The following is a 24,611-nucleotide window of genomic DNA, read 5'->3' on the forward strand; positions in this document are numbered from 1 at the left end:
AAAAAAGATCAGAAGATAAAAATATTTTTAAAATGGAAACCCCTTAATTTCTTCATTTTTCTACTTATGCATTTCCCAGACTTTATTAAAATAAATTAGTTTGATAATTAATACTATAGTTTTAGGACCTTTCTTGATTCCTTCTTTCTTTTTTCCTTGGAAATGTTTCAAGTACAGGACATAGAGTCAAGAGTCTCAAGTACTATATTAAATGGATGTGTGCTCCTATTAAGTCATTTTCCTTCTCTGGGCTTCTGTTTATTCTTCCTTTATGAACATAGTAAGAGACTGGCAAGGAGGTGTCCCTTGAGACCCTTCCAATTTTGCTCTTCAGTATTTTACATCCAGAGTCACTGGGCCAGCTGAGCTTCATAGAAACTTTACCATTTAAAAAATATTTTTGGCTGTAGATGGGCACAATACCTTTATTTAATTTATTTATTTGTATGTGGTGCTGAGGATCAAGCCCAGTGCCTCACACACGAGGCAAGTGTTCTACCACTGAGCCACAACCCCAGCCCACCTTTGCCACCTTGAGTTTAGAGTAGGATATGGAGCTGTTTGATCCCAAGAGCCATCAGTTAGTTGAATTTCCCTATTTTCCTATCATGTGGTAATATACTATTTTATCATGAAAAAGCAATGTACATGTCATTGGCATTAGGGCATGGTTAGAGAGGAAAAGGGGGATGTAAAAAGAAAACTAGAATAAACCCCCAAATAAGATGCTTGCAGAATGACGCATACATTAGGATAAAATTAGTTACATAAAAATTTTAAAAACACATAGAATAATTATATATTTTATTCACGGGTATAACTATATGTGTAAAAGTATAAAAATTAAATGGAATAATAAATACCAAATTCATCTTAGTGCTTGCCTCTGGAAATGGATGGAGAGGGATCAGATTAGGATAAGGGTTAGAATTTAACTGATCTGTAACATTTCACTTCTCTCACTGGAAAAAAATCTAATGCAAACTTTATGTTCAAAATATTAACAGTTTGTCAAGTCTGAGTAGAGATCCAGAAATGTTTGTAACATTATTGATTCTCAGTATTGTTTTTCATTATTCAATATTTTCTAGTTACTAAAAACAAAAAATAATATTTTTAAAAGCAAAAGGTTGGATTATTTCTTTTCTACAGTTTTCAGTATTTGTGAAATGTTCAGATTTTTTTAGAGAGAGAGAGAGAGAGAGAGAATTTTTAATATTTATTTTTTAGTTTTTGGCGGACACAACATCTTTGTATGTGGTGCTGAGGATCGAACCCAGGACACATGCATGCCAGGCGAGCACGCTACCGCTTGAGCCACATCCCCAGCCCAAAATGTCCAGATTTTTAAAAACTGGGGCCTTGCATATGCTAGGTAAGTGTTCTACCTCAGGGATACATCTCTCATTCTCATGGATTATTTGGATAAATGACAAATGAATTTAATCTTATGACTAGGGAGTAGAAAAGAGAAAAAGTAACAAGAGAAAGAAAAATGAAAGAGGAGATCACTGAGATAAGATATAGAGAGGGGCCCTAGAAGACTTGGGATATTTCTGTCCCAAATAACTTAAAAAAATCCTGTTCTAGACCATAAGCCAAACATTTAATGATGGCTCTCTTACAATATTGAGGTTCCTGGGTGTTCCAGCTTTTACCCATCCATAGCATATGTTTTAAAAGTCCTCTCTCTTTTGTTGATCTTTTCTGAACAGAAACTTCTAGTGAGTTTCCTCCATCTACCTAGCCTTTAGGGACATATTTTCCACCTCAGCTTCCAAGGCGGTTGTTACACACCACAAATCATCTTCTGCCATCCCTTCTTATGCCAAATTCCTTTTGGTTTCCAGGAATCATATTGGGGAATATAGTTCTCTGAATTTACTAGTTCACAGTATTGGCTCACAACCTTTTAAAATCTATATATCTTACTATGAAAACTAAACCTGCTGAAGATAAAGCTTTAATTTCCTCCCCTACTGCCCTCTCCCAAGCTAAACCCCTTCCAGAGTCAGAAAAACCATGTCTAGCATCCCCTCCAACTCTGCAGAAATACCAATCCATTTACTTTTTGCCAGCTCTCTATATCCTGATTCCACCTTCTTCCTCCATGGCCCTTTTGGTCAGTCCTTTTCTCTCAGCTCTATCTATAGACTCTCCTTGTTTTTTGAGGGCATCTCATAATAGGATGATTTTGAATGTTTCTGTTCTGATCTCATGTCACATGCAGGAGCCCCAGCCTCTCTTGGCTGATGTAACTGAAGTGCTGGCTCCAGACTTTGCTCTCTAAGGGTAGCAATGACCTTGCATAAAGCCACACAATATGCCAGAAAAACAGCTGCAGTCAAACAAGATATGGATTCTGGTCAACACCAAGGGGAAGGTTGAAGGCCCTGCTGATAAGTGAGGGGGTGTAGTCTCGGAAGGTGGTCACGCAGGGCAATGAGTTCAATACAATGGATAAGTGCAGGTTTTACAAGTTTGGAAGCAAGACTCTCCCTTACCTAACTGTTCAAAGAGGCTAAAGGGGAATATATGGGAAGAAATCAAGGCCTGCCCTTTAATCAACACTCTGTCTCTAATATACAGTGTGGCTTTGGGAAACTTACTTTAAAGTCTCTGAGACTTGATTCTCCCATCTGGAAAAAGTTAGTCTCCACTGCAGTTTGAAAACTCTGAGACCTGTGGTGGAAGGAAGCAGCTTGTCATACATGGTCATCAATAATTACTTTTCCTAAATCCATGAGGATATTTGTAAGGCCAAAATTAAATAAAACACAGGAGTCATTTGAGACCTTTAGAAGTGAAGGCCTGTAGAATTATAAGGTAGTACTATCAGCAGCCTTAATGCTTATGGTCCCCTAACATAACTCTGTCTCCTGAATGAAGAAATATCAATATAGTTTTTCACTTCCCTCAGGACCACTGAATGCACTACTGTTTCTCAGTTGGCTATCTCAGTGATGGGAATCTTCATAGGGCTTTCTGCCCTAACATTCATTGTTCACTTTCTCACCTTAGGCTGTCTCAGCTGCTTGAGCACCCACTTTACCTGGGAATTTGGAAACAGTCCCTCCCTGCAGTATCCTCCTTGGAGTGACCATTGTGGTCACTATTACTATATACCAGGGTACACTTAGAATTTCAGTGTTGTAACTAAATAACATGGAGCAGGGCCTCCTAGAAAGCTACTGGGAGTGGGGTCTGAGTCAGACACAGATCAAAGAAAAGCTGAAGTTCAAAGGGACAGTCCAAAAGGCAAGATACAGAGCATACCTAGGAGTACGCTTTTCCCTTCAGTGCATATTATGCCAAAATAACTTCTCATTTCAAAGTGTAATCTGAGGGTTTGTTGTCCAGTATGTAGCCTGGTTGTCCAAAGCAGGCCTGTGGATTCTTAAGTTTAATAAACTGAGTTTTCAGAAAACAAAGGAATTCCTTTACTGGTGTTAACTGCATCCATTTTCAGCCTCTACTAGCCAACAGTACTCAGTACTAGAAGTTATTAATGTCACATCTGAGAGTAGAACATTAGATGTTAAAATCAAAGAGAAGAGATTAATCCACTGACCTCCTTTTCAGCATCTTTCAATGGGTAGTTAGTAGGAACCTCACCTTAATGAATCAAGAATCCTTGGTGTCATAATATTATGGCATCACCACTTAATTTATATAAACAATTGGGTCTTTCCTTCATTCCAGCGCTGAATCCAAACTACCAAAGTGTTATTAAAATGGAGCAAAAAACAATAGTTTACAGAAAAAGGGTAAGATCAAGGGCAAGGAAACTTGAAACTTGATTCTAGGCTCTGCTCCTTAATATATACAGCAGTATTCTGACTAGATGCTCAGCACAACTGATGACCACTGTCTTCAAAAGTAAGTGATGTCCTAGCATGCACCAGGGTTTGGGTTCAATCTCCAGCTTTGAAAAAAAAAGTAAGTGGTGTATTTGGAGCTTTCGTGAGAGACAAAGTAACAAGTCAGAACTTTGATTGCTCCTAGTATATCCTATTCATTATCTTGGAGCATGAGGCTAGGCACACATACACATACAGAAAGAACTTGGATGATTCATACTCTAGGATTTTACAATTAACACCTTGGCCCTGGGTTATAAAGCATGACTTTCTTTTTATAGCCTAACTCCCAAACTGCTTTTTTCTCAAATGAGTGCGTGTTTTTATTAAGTTTTAAGTCAAATCACATAGATCTGAAAAAGTCACTATAGCACAGCACAATTCTCCTTCCTTTCACCTATTTGGCCAAACGGATTTGGCTATGTCATTTATGAAACATCTTAACATGCCAAGGCCACAGCTTTGCACATATAGGACTTGCTATGGAAAAAGGCAATGTATGCCATCATACAACACATATTCAATAGACACTGGGTACACCTCTTTCCTTGCCAAGAGGTACAGTACACAGGAAGCCCATAAAATCAAAGACATACAGATGTACACACAAATAATACAGAGAGTCAGTAAGGGAAAATGTAATTGAACTGCCCCAAGGGGAGACTGAGAATACTGAATCTACATTGAAGACACCTTTACTAGTCTAAGCAAAAAGAGACTTGAGAAAGTAACGGCTATTCCAGGATACAAAGAAGCTGTGTAATGTGGTCTACTAACTCTCTGGGCCTTGAACAAAAAAGAGCTAACAACTTAACACAGTGCTCTGTGAAGGACAGAGCTCTTTCACAAACACCCCCTACCTGGCTAAGCACACTGGAAACCTCAAGGATTAGAATGTCAAGCCATCAATATGCCAAGTAAACCTACATTCTACAATCCAAATGAATACTTTTTTCATAGCCAACTACTTTCTGTTAATATTTTCTCAATCAATCGTTAGTCATTCAGTTGGAGTTTGTTTCCATGCACTAAACAAACTAACAGCCCCCCCAATAGAAAAGATAGTCCCTCTACCCAAATGAAATGATGCTAGAATCTGCAGCACATCACTCTACTTCACTTAAAAGGGATGAGAGAAAGAAACTTGGTCAATACTATGGATACCAACTCTACTTCATAAATACTGACCAAATGAATTCCCCATGCCCATATTTCTTTAGAATTCATAAAATACCTCAGGTTTTAGAACCACATCCCATCCATGGACCTCAGGTCCAATAACTAGGTCCTTGTCTTACCTTACTTGTGCCATATCTAACCATAAATCTTTTTTTAAATATTTATTTATTAGTTGTAGTTAGACACAATGCCTTTATTTCATCTATTCATATGTGGTGCTAATGATTGAACCCAGGGCCCTACATGTGCTAGCCATAACCCCAGACCATCTAACTACAAATCTTGATTCCTATAGACTATGCTCCTTTACTGCTCTTTACCCAAACACCAGCCTTTTTAGAACAGGGATAGATATGTTATCCATATGTGGTATACAATATAGTACACACTAACCACATGTGGCTACTACACTCTTGAAATATGGATTAATTCCCACCCTTATCTAGCAGTAATGAGGAGCCCTGCCCTCCAGGTGTCAAAGAAGCTGAGTAGAAAATTTGGGTTTTTACTTCCTCTTGGCAGTATTAAAACAGCAACTCCTTTTCACTGCTAGAGAAATGTCACAGAAAGTTAAACAGAAGTTTTAAATAAGATCTGAAGTCTCATATGATAAAATGTATACTATAAAAATGATTTAAAAATCACTCATTATACCAAGAACCAGAAAGATCTCAAAAATAAATGAATAAAGGTGATCAGTGCATGCCAAAATCAAGATGACAGAGATATTAGAACTACCAGAAAAAAAGATTTTAAAGCTCTCATGACAAAAATCAATGACAAACACTGTTGAAACAAATGAAAAGTAGAAAGTATCACCAAAGAAATACAGCATATATATACAAACTAAGTGGAAATTTTTGTAAATGACAAATACAAAAATCCTGAACAAAATGTTCTCTATGGCAGAATGGAAAGAACTGAGGAAAAAATCAGTTAACTTGAAGATAGAAGTACAAAAATTATCCAATATGAATAACAGAGGAAAAAGACTTGAAGAAATGAACAGGACCTCAGGGATCTGAAGGAGTTAAAAAATGGATCTACCTTTCCTCTCATCAGAGGAGGCCTAGAATAATAGAAGAAGGTGAGACAGAAAAAGTATTTGAAAAGAGAGTGATTGAAAACTTTCCCAAGGTGGCAAATGCTATAAACCTACAGATTTAAGAAGCTAATTCTATCCAAAAGCAGGTGAACCTAAAGCAATACATGGCAAGGCAAATTTCTGAAAACTAAGAGGGGTAGATCATGAAAACATCAGGAGAGAAATGACACATTACCTACAAGGGGAAAACATTTCAAATGCCAGCAGATTCTTCATCAGAGCCCATGAAAGCTAGAAAGAAGTGGCATATCTTTTAAGTACTCTCAGAGAAGAATTATCAACCTGGAATCAATAATGAAGGAGAAATCAAGAAATTCTAAGATGAAGGAAAACTAAGAGAATTTGTTGCTAGAAAACCTTCACTAGAAACAGAAAGCAAAATATAAAAGAAAGAATCTTGGAATGTCAGGAAGTATAAAAGAACAGCAGAAGAGTATAAGTAAGTTTTTCCAATTTATTTGACAGTTGAAGCAAAAATCATTACATTGTCTTATGTAGTTCTAGACACATAAAGAGGAGATATTTAAGATAATTTATATTATAAATGGGGGAGGGTAAAGTGGCTTAAGAAAGGTGAGGTGTCTATAATTTGATAAAATGTTGATACTAGTAGACTGTAACAAGTTATATATGGACACTGTGGAAAATAGTTTTTAGTTTAAAACTAAACACATATTTATCATACAAACCAGCAATAACACTCTGGAGAATATTTCCCATAGAAATGAAAACTTATATTCACTCAAAAACCTATACAGGACCTGGTGTTGTGGCTCAGTGGTAGAGCACTTGCCTTGCATGTGTGAGGCATTGGGTTTGATTCTTGGCACCACATATAAATAAGTGAATACAATAAAGGTCTGTCAACAACTAAATTTTTTTTAAAAAACAATAATTTTCATAGAAGCTCTAGCTAAAAACTAGAGATACCCAAAGTATTTCTCAACATGTAAATGGTTAAACAAACTGTAATTCAGTTATACCACAGAATATTGCTCATCAAGAAGGAATGAATTATTTAGATACAAAACAACTTGAATGGATCTCAAGGGTATTATATGAAGTGAAAAAATACCAATCTCAAAATTTCTCATACTCTATGACTCCATTTATGTAATATTTTTGAAGTGTTGAAACTATAGATATGGAAAACAGATTAGTGATTGTAACGGTTTGGGATAGTGAGAGTGAGGGTGAGTGAGGCTATAAAGTTTCATCCCCAGTATCAAACAAAAAAGGAATATAATAGAATAACATAAGAGAAATCTCTTATTAACATGGATTAATAGTACAGGTCTCATAGTGACATTTCCATACATGCATATATTGTATATTGATCATCTTCTATCCAAGAGAGATATTTTGTGGTAAGAGGATAGTACTTTATCTTGATTATGATGGTAGTTACACAAATATACATGTGATAAAAATGACACAGAACTACACACACCTATTTTTCCAATGCCAAATTAATGGTTTTGATATTATACTATAATTACACAAGATATAACCATTGGGGAAACTGGGTGAATGGTATGTAAGACCTCTTTCCATGCAACTTCCTGTGAATCTATAATTATTTCAAAATAAATGTGGAAAAAAATCAAGTCACTGTGGTAAGCAGACTAATGGCCTTCCACAAAAATCCACATTCTACTTCTAGAATTCTGTGAACATGTTAGTTACATGGCACAAAAGGAATCAAGGTTGCAAGTCAACTAACCCTGAGATGGAGAGATTATCCATCCAGGTAGACATAATGTAATTATAGTGGGCTTTGTAAGTGGAAAAGGGAGGCAAAAGAGTGAGAATAAAGAAAGAAAATGTAACAATATTGAAGTGATGCAATGTGAGGAATCAAGATTCCTTTATAGGCTTTGAAAATGGAGAGTGGCTATGAACCAAAAAATGCAGACAGCTATAGGAGACAAGGGAACTGAGTCTTCTCCCAGAGCCTCCAGAAAGGAATGCAACCTCTTGCACATCTTAATTTTAGCCCAGTGAAACCTACTTCATTTGTGATTTCTGACATACAGAACCACAGAATAATAAATTTATGATGTATTAAACCACTAAGTTTTTGGTTATTTGTTACAGCAACGTAGTAGAAAACCAACAGAGCCACCAGATGGACAACTGGTGTGTGTGTATATATATATATATATATTTATTTATTTATTTATTTGTATGATATATATTTGTATGATATATATATATATAGGCAGACCTTTATTTTATTCACATATAAATATGTTTGTATGATAAATATGTGTTTAGTTTTAACATATATATGTTTTATATATATATATGTTCTAATCAGTTATACATGACAGCAGAATGCTCTTCAATTCATTGTACACAAATTTTCACTTCTCTGTACACAAAATAGAGTCACAACATTCATGCAATCATACATGTACCTAGGGTAATGATGTCCATCTCATTCCATCATCTTTTCTACTCCCATGCTCCCGCCCCTCCTCTCCCTCCCCTTTGCCCAACCCAAAGTTCCTCCATTCATCCCATACCCCGCCCATTATGGATCAGCATCCACTTATCAGAGAAAACATTTGGCCTTTGGTTTTGGGGGATTGGCATACTTCATTTAGCATGATATTCTCTAGCTCCATCCGTTTACCTGCAAATGCCATAATTTCATTCTTCAAAAAGGCTGAGTAATATTCCATTGTGTATATATACCACAGTTTCTTTATCCATTCATCTATTGAAGGGCATATAGGTTGGTTCCACAGTTTTGCTATTGTTAATTGTGCTATTAAAAATATTGATGTGGCTGTAACACTACAGTATGCTGATTTTTAAGTTCTTTGGGTATAGACTGAGGTGTGGGATAGCTGGGTCAAACGGTGGTTCTGTTCCAAGTTTTCTAAGGAATCTCCAAACTATTTCTCAGATTGGTTGCACCATTTTGCAGTCCCATCAGCAATGTATAAGTGGAACAACTGGCTTTTTGCAGAGTACATTCAATTCATTAGTCAGAAGTCAGTAACTCTGCACTATAATCTTGAGGCAACTGTCAATATATCATAGCTAATGCTATTTGCAATTCCACATCATCAATGATAATGGTGATAAAAATCTTGCCTCAGAATTGCAGGGAAAAGAAACACATTACTCTCTATTAACTGGGGCCTGCTCAGCCAAAGAAGGTTTAAGAACAGAAGCATATGTGTCAGGAGGGTGGAAATCTTGTCTGAATCCAACTAGAGAATACCTATTTGCCAAGGAATTTTCTGCTGTGTTAGGAAAACCAGTCATCTGTATTTATTTTCCAAGGGGTAGAATATAGAAACAATAAAAAATGCACTGAATTAGAAAAAGGGTAGAGTAAATTCAGTAAATTTAGATGCTAAAAGTCCCAGCAAGGAATGTAGTTAATTCCCTATAAAATAGGACAATTCACTTTATTCTTTTCTTTGCCCCCAGTATCCCAATGTTTAGCACATAATAGATACTCAATGTTGCTGAATGGAATTGTAAATGATAATTAAAAGATCCATCCAGTCACAGGATTCTATTAACCCTCATACTCTGCAGTACTCCAAACTGCTAAGACAAGAAGCAATAAATGTTTATTCATAGATAGGAACACCACATATTACTAACATCCCAAATTATAAGGCATAGCTGTGGCATATATTCATGTTTGCAGAGCTTTTAGAGTTTTGCATTTAACATATGATACCTAGAACTCCAGGATGAAATCTATTAACTCTCTACAGTATTACTAATACTCCAAAAGATCCATTAAGTCCCAAAGGTCCACATGAAGATATCTGGACATCACTTCCCTATATGACCCCATTACCATACCTCACAATTGGTGCTGTAGAGTTCACTAATTTTGTCAGTTCCTTGGATAAGAGAAATATAATGGAGATAGCAAGACATGAAAAAGAGAAAAGTAGGGGCAGGTGAGTATGAATAAGCTTTTATGGAATATATTTTATATATTGATGATTAACTTGTGAAGGTTAAAAGCTGAAAAAGCATTTTTAAAAATCTGAGAGTTGGCAAATCAAGGACTTTTGGGAAAACAGCCAACTTATTTTTGGTGAGAACAGTAATGTCCACAGGAGTACCAAGTGAGTACTAAGTGGCTCTTTTTCATAATAAATATGCCCGTGAAGGCTAATCAGAAAATGCTTGTAATAGTAGCTGAGGGCTGTGGACCATAAGTATACTAATAACATGCTTTTTTGAGAGAGTCATTTTCATAGTTTCCATTTCAAGCTACTATGACCATGACAGCCATGCAACAGGAATTTTGAAACAACTGGGGAAAGGCTAGTGCAGAGGCTTTTAATTCACAATGCATGGTTGTACTTCCTGAAAATGTATGCAAATGTTATATATGTAAATATGCACTGTTCTGAAGAGAGTATCCTAGTCAGTCATCATATTTTCACAAGGGTTCATGCCAAGGTTAGGAGCCACTGGATTAGACAGTGATAGCCCTCTTTTTCTATTTCCCTACCCAGCAAAGTAACATATCTTCAGAATGTGTTCCAGTTATTTAGTAACTAAAGAGATAGTGGGTTTCTGTTCAAGCAAGACACTGAGACCTGGTCTCTGGGTTAATAAATCACATGTGGGCCTAGAATAATGTGGCAAATATTGGGAAGGAGGACAGAAAGAATTTAATAGTACCACAGAATTTAGGTTACTGCATAGGCAAGAAAGAAAACTATTAAGTGTTGATTCAAATAAACAATTTCATTAATGGATTTCACTTTTTAGGTTCATCATCCTGCCACTCCACCAGGTTCTGGACAATCTCCCAAACCCTAAGTGTTAGTTAATGTATGGTCATGAAATGTAAACTGATTTTAACATTGGATTAGAGAAAGTTCAGAGAAACTTGAAAACATTTTCAAAATCAGCTCTGAGCGACTTCATGTTTTCTTACCTGCATTATATCTTTTTCTATTGAAGGCCACATTTACTCCTGCCCTAGATCAATGAAAGTCAATCACAGATACTTAGGATACAGAGACAGTTTAAAAGAGCATCCTGTTTATTACAGAAAACACAAATGGAAACCATATATATATATATATATATATATTTCTATATACATCGTGAAGGCAAGACCCTATGCAAACAGAGAGCTCTCCATGCACTTTTCAAACATATTTTGAAAAGAACTCACATTTCCATTAATACTATACTGAACTTAGTTTTTTTCTCACAACTATGGTGCTCAGGACTTTCTTTCTAAACTTAAGTTTTTCCTGATAACTTTAAGCTTACTCCCTCTTACCAGTCTTTCATAACAGTAAGAACAGCTAGAGTGCAGATAGGACTCTTTTATGCATATATATGTGCAAACACACATGTATTTTAGAGGGATGTCTTTGGATTCAACAATCCAATTCTGTAGAGCATAAAACCTGAATCATTTCTGAGATTTTCTCCTCCAGAACGACTTATTAGTTAGGAGAAGGATAGGCTGAATCAGGTTAATGTACTATCGATCTCCAAAGCTCATTTTCCCACCAAGTTTTGCAAATATAACCATCTGCCCAAATCAGGAAACAGTTTCTTTCAAAGGTGGCTTAGAGTTAAGACAATCACAGTTGTTTTTTTTTTTTTGCCAAAAAACTGGGACATTTTGAGAGTGACATAAGTATGCCAGAACAACAGGTATAAACCATAACATTTAGTCATCTTACTTAGAGTTCCCCCATAGAGGAAATGCTTTAATTTCCCCAAGATGAGATGAATTTCTACGCTTGTTCTTGATGTAGGATTTTTCAGCACCACTCTAGCATTCAGTCTCAAGGTATAACTTTGGTCTCAAGCCTCCAAATCTTCTCAGGGAAAACATCAGGAACAGCTTTTTGGCTAGGATAATTGCACAACACTTGAAAAGGGCTACTGAGGGAGAGAAGCTAGAATTATTAAATGGGGTCTGGGGGCGCTTGAGAAAACAGTAGGTAATTGTTTATCTCAAAATCGTCTCACTAGGGTTGGATAAGATGATCTATTCAAGTTCTCTTTGGAAAAAATAATTGTGTGCATAGTAGTTGGTTTTAAGATATCAGTTTCTTTTCTACTAGCAAACATGGCAGGGAAAAACACCAGATTATAGCACTTATCTAAAGAAAGGGGCCCCAAAGACCACATTCCTTAGCAGAATCCTATGAATCATGCGGGTAATGACAGATTGGAGGGAAGAGAGACAAAGAAGGTCCTCACCCCTACCTGGGCCAGCATAGAAAAGGTTGTACCATCACTAAAAGCAGTTTCCCCAACCCTTCACACTCACGCTGACCACACCCAGACCATATTTCCCCAGGTTGTGATGTGCTTACTGCTGCAAAAGGCCAGTATTACTTGAGAATATTGGAATGTTCATCTCTGCCTAACAAGAAATTTTCTTAACAGAAAAAGCGTGGAGTTAAAGGTAGCCCCAAGTTTACCAGTCTTATCCAATGCTCTTTGTTTTGTTTTCAATCAGTTCTGGAAAACCCAACAGGTTCTTTGTGCCAAACCCTATGACCTTGGATTTTAAAAGGTGCTCTGGCTGAGAAACTATCAATTAGGGAGCTGGTAGGCAATTTTTCAGATGAAGTAAAAGGAAAATATAAAATAAAAATTAAAATATCCAAATCTGAAATTTCTATGATGGGAAAAACAAGGAAGCCAAAATGACCTACTCCTCAGTGAGTCATTCCCCTTCCCTATCACCCACCACCCACTTTGTTCTTTCTCTCCTTTTGTTTACTGTGAGCAGGAACACTTAAATCATGTTTGTGCTACCAGATAAATAAGTTTAAATGTAATATAACAGAGTCAAAGGCCAACTGGAGTCTTCTCTTCTCCCCCTTACTAAGGGATTTACAGATGAAAAAATTAGCTAGAACTGGACTTAGGAACAGAGAAACTGCAATCAAATGCTCCTTTGGTTAAGCCAGTCCCTCCCCTAAGCAAATACTTCAGTAAGACCAGGACCTCCACAGTGATTGTGTCAGGGATTCATGGGTACATCTTTGAGTGTTTTAAATCCAGCACTTAACTGCTTTTCTCATCTTTCTTCCCCTCACTTCTAAATACAGGTGACACCACCACACCTTTAATTCTCTCTGCTCTCTGAGTAGCTTACAGGTAGTCAGAAGATTGTGTAAAAAAGAAAAAGAGGGAAGAGAGACTGAGTAAAACAGAAAGCAGCAGTGTTTTTCAGTTGTTTGACTTGGGCAACAGGGTGTTATAGGTTTGTGTGTGTGTGTGTGTGTGTGTGTGTGTGTGTGTGTGTTAAAAAGCACTGATGCATTGAAGATTTATTCATTGAACAGGTTGATTTATTTAACAGACTTGACATATGTCAAATTCTGCCATGTGCTTACATAATTGTTACCCATTTATCAGAGCTGTAATTTAGACAAATATTTGTTTTAAAAGTATTTTCTTTTTAATGACTCTCTCTAGCCTATTGAGCAATCAATCCATGTTTAATTTTAATGATGTTATCAATAGCTATTTGGTGGGAATCTGTGAAATCTAACCTTTCCCCCGCAAACTCTATTCCCTTTTTTCCCTAGTAATAACTTTTATGTTAAAATCATACCATAGTTAAAATTTAAAAAACATACAAAATATCCTTTTATGTTAAGATATTTTGTACTTTTAATTTTCAATAAAATTCCAGTTTCTTGATATATTGTTAAAATCACAGATCTGAATGTGAAAAACTGACTAAAAGGACAAAAGGGTGTGATTATCTTAGTGTACGTCTTGGAGAATGGAGGGCAGTTAGAAAAGCTAGGGGAGAACTAGGAAGAGAATTAGGTAGAATTAGAAAAATTAAATGGAGTCAAATTTCAAGTCTTACAAATTTCACTGAATCACCCTACCCTATCTTAACACATGTGCATGAAATTATATCTTTTTAACTCAAATACATGCAATCTATCTAGGTTCTGTGGGAGATGGAATATTGGAAAGTATTTCTAAGAAATAAAAATCTAATCACTAGCTGCCAGGGCTGGTTTGGGCTCTTCTATTGTATATGCATTTGCAAAAACAAGAGGCTCATTCTGACCTCCTAGGTCAAGGAGTATGGGGACTAAGAAAGGTATGAGGGTGGGGTGGGAGGGAAATCCCACCACCACACAAGTAAAATTTTTGACCTAGTAAGCAAATACGTTTTTGTTGTTACTGCTGGGTAAAATGTACAAGTCTTCCAGAAATTAGACACTGTAATAAAAATGTACCAGCCCAAATTTAAATTGCTCACTAGACAGATGGTTAATTATATTCACAGCCACATATTTCACTGGGATAGAGTTTCAGACACTCAGCCAGTTTTATTTGATTAGCCGGTTTCCCGGTTAATATGTAAAATGACAGTTACTTAGGGCTTTTTTGTTCCCTTCTAAAAATATATTTTCAATAAGTGTAAATTCTCTCTCTCTCGCCTTGAGAACGTCACTGCTGTAAATAAAACGTTTGTTCATATGTCACCCATGTGTAAAATATGTAAGGGAGATTCGCTCCCCCAAACCCGGATTGTCTCTAGTAGTTCTGAGAAGATCATCGGAGCACCTTTTCTCACCAAGCAAAATATTCCAGGAACTGTCAGCACTCTCCACCTAAAACAACTGAAAATTTCAAATCCCGGGGCTGAAAAGCGTTAGATGCTTTTTTAAACATCCCTGCTAGTCCTACACACAAATCATGTCTTTTCAAGATAATAGTCTAGAAAATGGAACGTTAGAAAAAGGCCACATAGCCAAGTGTACTGCTGTGTACAGAATCCAACAATATGCTGGGAGCCAAAACCCAGAAGCAAAATACAAGAACCCACTTATTCCAAAAAGCAACCTGAACCTCTACAAAACCAAGAGTGCGGGTGTCGAAATGGGGATGCCAATTTTTTTTTTTTTAACTTCGAAAAAGATAGAAAACCTTGCGCGGGTGATTCGGTCCCTCACGAATCAGACAGACAGAAGCAGTCATGCTGAAACCACTGGATTCCTCAGCTGAACGGCGCCAACTCAGCGGCGCGGTTTCCACACTTTCCCAGAGTGGGGCCCCGCTCTTCGGTCTCCCCGCCCCACAGGGTGTATGAGATCTGGGGACGTGTGCCTCTGGGCGCGGCAGGGAGAAGCTCCAGAAGCCATGCAGGAAGGCGTCAATTCGACCGCTTCCGAGAGCGGGAAGGGGCCGCGGGCCAATTTCCGCAGAGGTGACAAGCTGGGCGAGGCTCAGTCCGGCCTCCGACGTGTACCCGCCTGTGGCCCTAGATGGGTGGTGCATGCCCTGGGGCACTCTGTGATAGCCACAGCCGCCCGGAGCGCAGGGGAGCCGCGGGCGGGGGAGGCGCCTGCGACACGGCTTCGCACCTTTGCGGCTTTGGCCCGGGTGCCAGCCGCGGCCGCCGCGTGGGTTTTCCCGCTCGCGCCGAAGCCTGCCATGTCGGTGCCCCATCCCGTGCCCCATCCCCTGACCAGTGTCTCCCAGGCACCAACCCGAAGGGAGGCAATACTCTGCTGGTTCCTGCTGCCCTGCTGTGTGCGTGTGAGCGCGGCGGCTCCGGCCCGCTTGCTTCCCCTCCCCCCGGTGCAAGCACAGAGGCCTTTCCTAGATTGCAGTGCCTGTCAGGGCGAGCCGGGATCTCTGGCCCTCGCGGCCTCTCTGCCTTGTAGACAGATACACACATGCACGCCATTCGCACACAGACGTCCTCCCTTCCGTTTTCCCTTCCTCCTCTTCTCGCTCGGCTTCCCCCAATTCGTTCCACCCCTGCCGCCACCACCCAGAGCCGGCTGGGGAGCCGGCGAGAAGGCCAGGGGGCTGGTTGGCAGCGCTCATACTCACCTCACAGGCCGACTCCCGAGGCGCACGTCGCTGGCGGGCTCAGGCAGCAGGCGCTGGAGCTGGCGCGGCCACAGTCAAGGCTGGGCTGCCACCGTCGCCGCAGCTGTTCGAGCTGCCGCCGCTGCTACTGCTACTGCTGCCGCCGTCGCCGCCTCCTCTGCCTCAGCTCCATGCGCCGGGCCCGCCAGGTGGACGCGCCTCTCTCCGTCGCTCGCTGGTTCCCTCAGGTTTCACCGCCGCCGCGGTGCTAGATGGAGTCAGAGCTGTCGGGCTCTGGCTCTGAAACTCAGAGCCTCAGCTGCTGCCTGGCTGCTCCCAAGGTCCGCGCTTCGCCTGCACCACCGCTTGCTCCGGCCGGGGCTACCTCGCTAGCGGGCTGCTAGCGCTGCGCCCAGAACCAGGAGCCCGCTCTGTGCGGTGGCTGCTGCGGTCCGCAAGAGCTCGAGAGAAGGAGGGCGGCTGCTACTGCCGCTATCACTGTTAAAGCTATTACTAAATGCTGCTACTGCCGCTACTGCTACTGCTGTGGTGGTGGCGGCGGCGGCTGCTGCTGATGCTACTGGTTTTCCTTCTCGGGTTCTCCCCCTGCCTCGTCCCCCCTCCTCCTCCTCCTCCTCCCCCCCTCCTCCTCCTCCTCCTCTTCCTCCTCCCCCTTCTCCTCCCTCTGCCGCTTTTCTCAGAGCCTCTGCGGGCGCTGCCTGATCCCCTCTTCTCCCAGAGCTGCCTCTGCCCATTCAGAAAGGTGCCCAGAGTGGGGCTGCCTCGGCTGCCACCATCGCTATTGCCCCTGCCATTGTTTCCTCCAACACGGCTGTTCTTGCTGGACGCGTTCCCCCCTACCCTCCTTCCCCACCACAGCCCTCCCTTTTCCTCCCGCTGTCTCCTTACCCTCTCTACAGTCCCTTCCCCATGGGCCCCCTCCCACTCTGTCTGTCTGTCCCTCCCTCTCCTCCCCTTAGGCGCCCGGGAGCGCGCACTGCGCGGCCACCTGTCATAAAGGGCGCGCACCCCCCATCCCCACCCCCACCCCGCCCCCCACTCGCATTCTCGCCGCCCGCCCAGTCCACCGCGCCACTGACTCGTCCTTCGCCCGGCAGACACGCAGCCGGACACCACTCTCCCACGCCTTTGAGGGCAGTTGTGTATTTGTGTGTGCAGAGAGGGGCGCTCTGAAGTTTCAGGAAGAATATCTGAATGGCTTCGTCCACCAAGCGTCTAACCATTCAACCTACCCTTAACTTAAGGGCCTAGACCACTAGGAAGATGGGTCCTCCTGGAAGGGTCGGATCGAGGATGAGTACTGGAAAGGGATGGGTTTTTCGGAATACATCAGAGAAAAAGGGAACCTGAACGGGACCAGGAAAGAAATCGGATCTGCCTGACTGCTGTCATTGAAAAATTCCTTAGGTGGTCATTTCCCTTCTGGCGATCTGGGAACACAACAGAAAACTGCAAAAGATTGGAGTGAGATTCAGGAGCGAGCAAGTAGCACTCCTGAAACCGCGGGTGTAAGGTTGGAGCTGAAGCTTCACAGTCATCACTGCTAGGAACCAGGGCAAGAGATGAAAGGTTGGTGCTAGAACAGAAAGGGTGAAACTAGCTACTTTGTGTGTACTTGCTCCAGCAAGTCATTGCCAAAGCCTGGTTTCTCCAGAGAGGGCCCAATGTCACGTTTCTCTGCTTCCACAGGTTCCACTTCATTCTCCTAAGCACAGGATTTGAGTAACTTCTATAACCCTCAACAGAGCCTACATAGCCTGTCACACAACCCCTCCTCAGAAACAAAAGTGGTGGGGGGCTATTTCCCTTGGCCTGGCAAAGTACAGGAGACAGATGTTTCAGATATTCCACTGTCAATAACATCAAGGCTACTTCATCAAATTTGAGGCCCTCTTTCTCCAGTATTTCATTGTTGAGCCATAAAGTGAATGGGCACAGGGGACACTTTTACAGCTTCTCATCTCTGTTTTTGTTTGTGCCATTCCACCTGCTTGGGATACTCTTGTTCTTTCCTTTTGTATCTCCAAAATTCATCCATAAATAATAGTGCATTCTCAAATAATCAACACTCTGTGTCAGAGACTGTGCTAAGAAATTTATATGAATTATTATTATTATTTAGTACCAGGTATTGAACCCAGAGGTGCTTAACTACTGAGCAATACCTCCAGCCCCTTTTATGTTTTTTTGAGACAGGGTCTTGCTAAGTTCCTTAGGGTCTCCCTAAATTGCTGAAGCTGGTTTTGAACTTGCGATCCTCCTGCCTCTTGAGCTCCCAAGTTGCTGGGATTACAGGTGTGCACCACCACACCCAGTTGAATTATTTTATTTAATCCTCACTACCAACACAATTTTATCTCCCCCATTTCACAGGTGGAAAAATTGTGTCACAAAGAAGTTAGTATACATATCTTGAGAATAATAGGAATGGTATCTTATTTATCTTGTATCTGACAGACACTGTGCAAATACATTTGCTTCTTTTTAGGCATCAGGCAAGAAGAAAAATAAATTTTAGCCTCTGCACTCAAATGCAAAAATAAACAAAAAAGATAAAATATGTAAAATGCCACTCCCTATTGGCTGGTTTTCAGTAATCAGAATAATTTCTCTTTTCCTACTGTTAGAAAGCAGTATTGTTTTCACCTGTATTAATCACAATGTGTTAGTCTTCCTTTTCAAATTTATTTAAATTGTAGCAGTTATCAGTCATAATTTGTGTCAAAGCCCTCCAGCCACTAGAAACACATAGCTGTAGTTGAACAATTTAGGTTTGTTACTAGTTACAGTGAGGGAGAACACACACCACAGATCCACCTATGACTGAATTGTGCCCCCGACCCCTGTACATATGTTGAAACTCTAACCCCTAGTATCTCAGGATGTGACTGTATTTGGAGACAGAGCTTTTAAAGAAGGGATTAAAGTTAAATAAGGCTGTTATAGTAGACCCCAATCCAACCCCACTAGTGTCCTTAAGAAGAGGAATTTGGATACACAGAGATAGCAGAAGCTCACACTATGAAAAAAAGGACCATGCAAAACATAGCTAGAAGGCCATCGCTTGCAAGCCAAGGAGAGAGAGAGGCCTAAGGAGAAGTCAAACCCTCAAACACCTTGGTCTTGGATGTTTAATCTCCAAAATTGTGAGAAAATAAACTTCTGTCATATAGTTACCCAATCTATGGTATATTGCTATGGCAGCCCAAGCAAACTAATATAATAGGTTAGCATGGGGGATCTCAGTAAAAGGGTGGTAAAAAGGATTTATTATAGGATTTGGGTTTTGGTTGGGTAATTTGAGGAAGTGTCTGAGGAAATGGGGTTTGCTTTATATTGACTGCTGTCAGAAAGCAAGGGCAATTCTACAATTGGGCATCTTAATATATTGAATCTATAGAGATGTCAGACTAAAGTGGGTATAAGGCTTTTGTGGGTGGCATAGTGATTTTGTTTTGTTTGTGCTTCGACAAATCATGAAATAGCCTTGTTTTGTTTCACTTTATCATATTCTCAGGGTGACTTTGTCTGATGTTGATATTTTGTGAAACTGTTTATGTCCAACAGGAGAACAGTATGGCTTACCTGTGAGAGTCAGGTCATCCTTCAGATGTCAGAGACACTTCTCCTTTTTAATTTGTGGCTACTTAACTCCATCCATTAGTGGTGTGGCTATAGACCAGTTACTTTACCTCTCTGTGCCTCAGTTTCCTCATATATAATTGAGGATGTCTTTGTATCTCCTTAGACTCATTCTTGACATATAGGTTAAATTCATTGAATGTGAACATGTCTGTCTGCTCCAACAGACCATAATAGCTTGAATTACATATGAATATGGTTATGTATTAGTACTTTTCCCTGTGGTAGACTGTGAGTTCTTTGAGAGCAGGGATATTGGCTATTGTCATAGTAATAATAGCTAACTTCCATTGAGTGCTTTCAATGGGTCTGTCATTAATATTTATTGTTTTTACTCCAAGAAAACTTCTAAACCACATCCCTACTTATGGACTAGCTTGGGTGTCCTCCTTCATGCTCCCATAGCACTTGTGTTAACCTTAAACATTACACTTAGCGTGCAATATTGACACTGTATATGTGTCTTCTTCTCTTCTAAACTATTCGTGTATGAAGAGAAGAGTAAATACTTTCAACTTTGGTGCCCATGTCTGAGCATAGTGCCCAGTACAATATGAAGCACTAAACATAAAAGCATTAGTTGGTTTTAACCACATTCATTCCAGGTTGAAACTCATATCAGGTCAGTCTTAGCCCCTATCATTCCTTGCCCTGGATTTTGTTTGTTTTACTAAAAAGATAACAGAAGATCTCTTATAGTGTCATCCTACCTGTAAAGCAAGATCTAAAGGAGAGAATCACTGTGAGATGAGAAAAAGTGCCATTTGGGAATAACTGGCCCCTACTACTTAACAGCAAGCAGTACCATGTTCATTAGGGTGAAGTGGGATAATGAGGGACTATGAGTCAGGACTTAGAATCTTGTGTTTTTTGTTTTTTGGTTTTTTTAAATTTTAATATTTATTTCTTTTAGTTATCGGTGGACACAACATCTTTGTATGTGGTGCTGAGGATCGAACCTGGGCCGCACGCATGCCAGGCGAGCACGCTACCAACTTGAGCCACATCCCCAGCCCAGAATCTTGTGTTTTGATCTTAATTCTTCCATAAACAATTAAATCTGTGATGCTCAGAAAATCACTGAAACTCTCTAAACCTCATTTTTTTCCTGTGGGGGCATGGAGACTATAATCTCTTTATTCACTGGCTAACAGAGCTTGATAACAAAATTAAAGAGAGTTCACTGATATTTCTTTTTAAGGAAAACATTTTACCCTTCTATTACTTCTATGTTACATACCTAGATGATTCTTAGCCTCTGAAACTGGCATACCAAAATGGCTACAGCTCTTTAGAAGGTCAACCAAGAATCATGTGTGTTGTGGTTTTCAATCTACTATATCACCTTCCTAACAGCCCTTCAAACCACTTCTTCCCAGTGAAGGGAGCATAAGAGGTATTGAAACCCTGGAGATGGACCGAGAAAGTCTTTCCATCATACTGACGTGAGGCAAAAAGATTTTTTTTTGTAGTTGTATAGTTGTAGATGGACAGCATGCCTTTATTTTACTTGTTTCATTTTTTAAAAATGTGGTGTTAAGGATCAAACCCAGTGCCTTCATGCATGCTAGGCAAGTGCTCTGCCGCTGAGCTACAGCCCCAGCCCAGAGATGAAAATTTTTTTTAACCCAAATTTACATTCTATCTTAGCCCAGAATGATAAAAAGGTGAATGACAAAAGTAACATTATTATGGTTGCTATCATAATAAAATAGTAATAACTACCATATTATTTTTCATATAATATACCACTATTGTGCCCAGAAACTATATAGTAATCATAGTAATGGCCTCTGGCTGAGACTTTGTGGTACTTCCTCCTGGTGAATTTCAAAGAATGCACCAAACTCAGAGGGGTCCAGATTTGAGAGGTCAGTGAATTGAAAACAGCATCAGCTGTTCTTCCTGTTTGAGGGCAGCACCCAGCATGTTGAGGACTCCCATTAAATACGATAGAACTGACATGCTGACTCAACATTTCCCTCTTTTGTCCTGCACAAGATTAGAACAGTATAGCTCTTGCCCTTCGACAGTAGACAGAGGTTTCATTTTTTTTTCCTTTCATCAGTCCTTAAAGGGGCAAGGAAATCCCCATTCTGCGAGTTATTCAGCTAGTGTTTGTTTTGGGTTCTGTACTGGGTGTCAGGAAGCGAAAGATAATTACAGACACATATTTTTCTTGCAAAGAGCCTATAGTTTAGTAGGGGAGATGGAAATAGGGAAGCAACACTCTTGGGCTGTACAGAATGAGGGTTGAGGAAGAGGTGAAAATAAGTCAGGGCCTGGAGGAGGAGGATTGTGCTAGGCAATGAGGAGAAACAAACATTGAACATGAGGAAGAGCATGAGCTGGGGAAATGCTGAGGCAGGCTGATGAATAGTATATTTGGGACTTTAGTATATTTGGGATAAGTAGTATATTAGTGACATTTCTAGCATGGATGAAGGCAAGGGGGCAAGCAAAATTTGGGAGGGGTTGAGAAAAGCTGAATTGGGTTGCTCTGGGCCCCTAGGATATTTTACCATTAAATTCTCACTCCATGCTTCATTAATATGGAAAAGAAAAGTCATGGCCACGTGCTAGATAGGTAGGTAGCTGAGGCAATGACCCTTAGGATTCAGATGATAGCAATGATTAACATTTATGATTTTCAATGTATTTTCACATACATCATTCCATTTGTTCATGACAGCCTATTCAAATCAAGTGGCCCACTGCTGACATTACCTTCTCTCCTGTTTCCTTAAAGCTTTATAATAAACAAATAAATAAATGTAACCTGTTGGTTGAGCTCACTATCCTATGCAGGTGGACCTGAGTTTCTGGGTGAGAGGCAAAAGTGGGGCCCACAAATTGGGGCCAGATGAGCAAAGGACTGATTCTAATCCAGAGTGTCCAAGGTGTCCTACCCTCATATGCCCAACATGCTCAGTGGCCTTGGCTGCTGTAAAAGCCAGCCTGAGAAAGGACAGTTCCAGCCATTTGAGAACTACCTGTCTCTGTGTGAGCCTTTGGAAACATACTAGGACAGGCTGAGTAACTCAAAGTTAGAGAACTGAGGTCTAGAGAAATCTATTTCTATCTTCAGTTGCCAATAGCCATTGGAGAAGCCCCAGATGGAGCCAGGCCAAAACAGCCTAGCACACAGTCCTCTGTTACATAGTTTCAGTCACCATCCAAAGATGTCTGTGGCCTGGCAGCACTGAGGGGGAGGTGAGATCAGAGTGGCGAGGAACCATGCCCAGACTCAGGACAGGACCATGGACAGAGATCATCAGGCATCTTTAGTCAGATCCCACAGGGAAGTGCAGCCCTCCATCATGTGACAGTGTCCCTGGATGGCATAGACTCACAGGCCTTGTTCAGTGGGGGAGGTATCACCAGTGCCAAATGTGCAGCAATGGGAATTGCAATGTAGTCTCATGGTTTGAAGAGTAGTCCCAAAGTGAGGAAACTCAAATAGACTGAGCTCAATTGACTCTAGAAATGTCTGGTCCAGGGCTTCTTGGATATGGAAACTTTTCCTCCTTTAAAGAAAGAACCTCAAAGGACTCCTCTTCCTATAAAACCCAATGCTTCAGAGTATGTTCCATCCCCCTTTATACCACCAACCTCAGTAAAGGAAAGGAGGATTAGTTGTTTTGTAGTGGAAAAGCACTAGACTTGGAATCAAATGAACTGGAGTTCTACCCCTTACTAATGTGATCAAAGGCAGTGAGTTTTCTCAAAGCTTCAGTCTCCTCATTTGTAGAATGGTGCACAGTAATAATCTCTAACAAAAAACTTGTGAGAAGTCATGAGTTAAGGTGTATGAAAATACCCAGCAAAGGCTTGGCATATAGTGCCATAAAATAAACATGTTTGTTCATACATGAATTCCTGAAGCTCTTGAAATCTCCTTTCCTGCAAGAACACTTTACTAAATCTTATAGGGTAGGTGTGGATTTCCCTTTATCTACACTAGAAGTTTCTATGATATTCTCCTTTTACCCTATTAATAGCTGCTGCTGATGTTGATAATGGTGGTAATAGTGATAATATAGTGTGGAGACTAATGACTGGCTGAAACCAAAAATAAATGATACAGGTAAAAAGAGAGTGGGAGATTACTTTAGGAAAGAAGCAGAAACTCTGGCTGTTTTTGAGATCTAACTTTTCCTGAACTAGCCTTTTCAGGTCCATCCACATAAGCATTCATAACAAGTTCCCAAGAACATTGCACTGGTTATTAAACAGCAAACTGTGTCCTAAGAAGCTCCTTCTCAGAATGTAAGGTATGTTTCAAAAAGGTGACTGCAGGACAAAGCAGGAAAAAGATGATTTCATTCATCTAGAACAAATGCTCCCTGAGCACCCTTTACATGCAAACCAACTTATTTTTTCCCTACATTTTTATTGGTTCATTATAGTTGTACATAATGATGGGATAAGTTGTAAACCAACCTGTTTTGTTCTAGGAAATGTAGAGTCAGTACATACCCAATGAGCTATCTGTTCAGAGAGACAATGCATGTCTTCAGTTTTGTTAAATTATAGGAAATTCCCTTTTGTTATTCTGTACCTCCAAAATCTTTAATGGCTCCTTAAAGTCTGAAAAACAAATGTCAAAATCCCTAAGCTGATAATTGTGAAATGACCCAACCTGTCTTTCCAGCTCTACATAGCTGGGCTCCAGCTACATGGGCCATTTTTTATCTCCATGTCTTGCTCAAGTTATTCTCTTAGCCTATAGTACCCTTTCTTCACATCTACACACCAAAATCCTCCTCTTCCTTTAAGGTTCAGCCGAAATTTCATCTCCCTTCTGATGTATTTCTTTGGTTTCTAAGGTCTTTCTTTAATTTCCCTAGGGCTGCTGCAACAAATTACCACAAATGTGGTAGCTTTAAACAACAGAAATGTATTATTTCATAGTTCTGAGGTTCATAAATCTGAAATCAAGTTGTTGGCAAGGATATAGAATCCTTCCTTATCTCTTCCAG

General features: G+C 40.2%; 2 protein-coding genes across 3 annotated transcripts in view; one reads left to right on the top strand and one right to left on the bottom strand.

The window, feature by feature from the left end:
* Positions 1-16,586, bottom strand: part of Nexmif (neurite extension and migration factor) — a 121,091-nt gene extending 104,505 nt beyond the window's left edge. For both annotated transcript variants that reach the window (XM_005337483.5, XM_021734665.3), the window contains exon 1: positions 15,988-16,586. The gene's annotated coding sequence lies outside the window, so the exon portion shown is untranslated. The remainder of the gene's footprint in view (positions 1-15,987) is intronic.
* Positions 15,235-20,709, top strand: LOC144371582 (uncharacterized). The gene is made up of 2 exons (XM_078033941.1): positions 15,235-17,556; positions 20,543-20,709. The coding sequence occupies exon 1, from the start codon at positions 15,235-15,237 to the stop codon at positions 16,357-16,359; it is 1,125 nt and encodes a 374-aa protein (XP_077890067.1). The 3' UTR covers positions 16,360-17,556; positions 20,543-20,709.
* Positions 20,710-24,611: the final 3,902 nt, after the last annotated feature.

Source organism: Ictidomys tridecemlineatus, chromosome X, assembly GCF_052094955.1.
Source record: "Ictidomys tridecemlineatus isolate mIctTri1 chromosome X, mIctTri1.hap1, whole genome shotgun sequence".
NCBI classification, from domain to species: domain Eukaryota; kingdom Metazoa; phylum Chordata; class Mammalia; order Rodentia; family Sciuridae; genus Ictidomys; species Ictidomys tridecemlineatus.

What these genes read in the sequence shown, in the direction of transcription:
- LOC144371582 (XM_078033941.1), top strand. Translation starts at nt 15,235, where the DNA reads ATGAGATCTGGGGACGTGTGCCTCTGGGCGCGGCAGGGAGAAGCTCCA.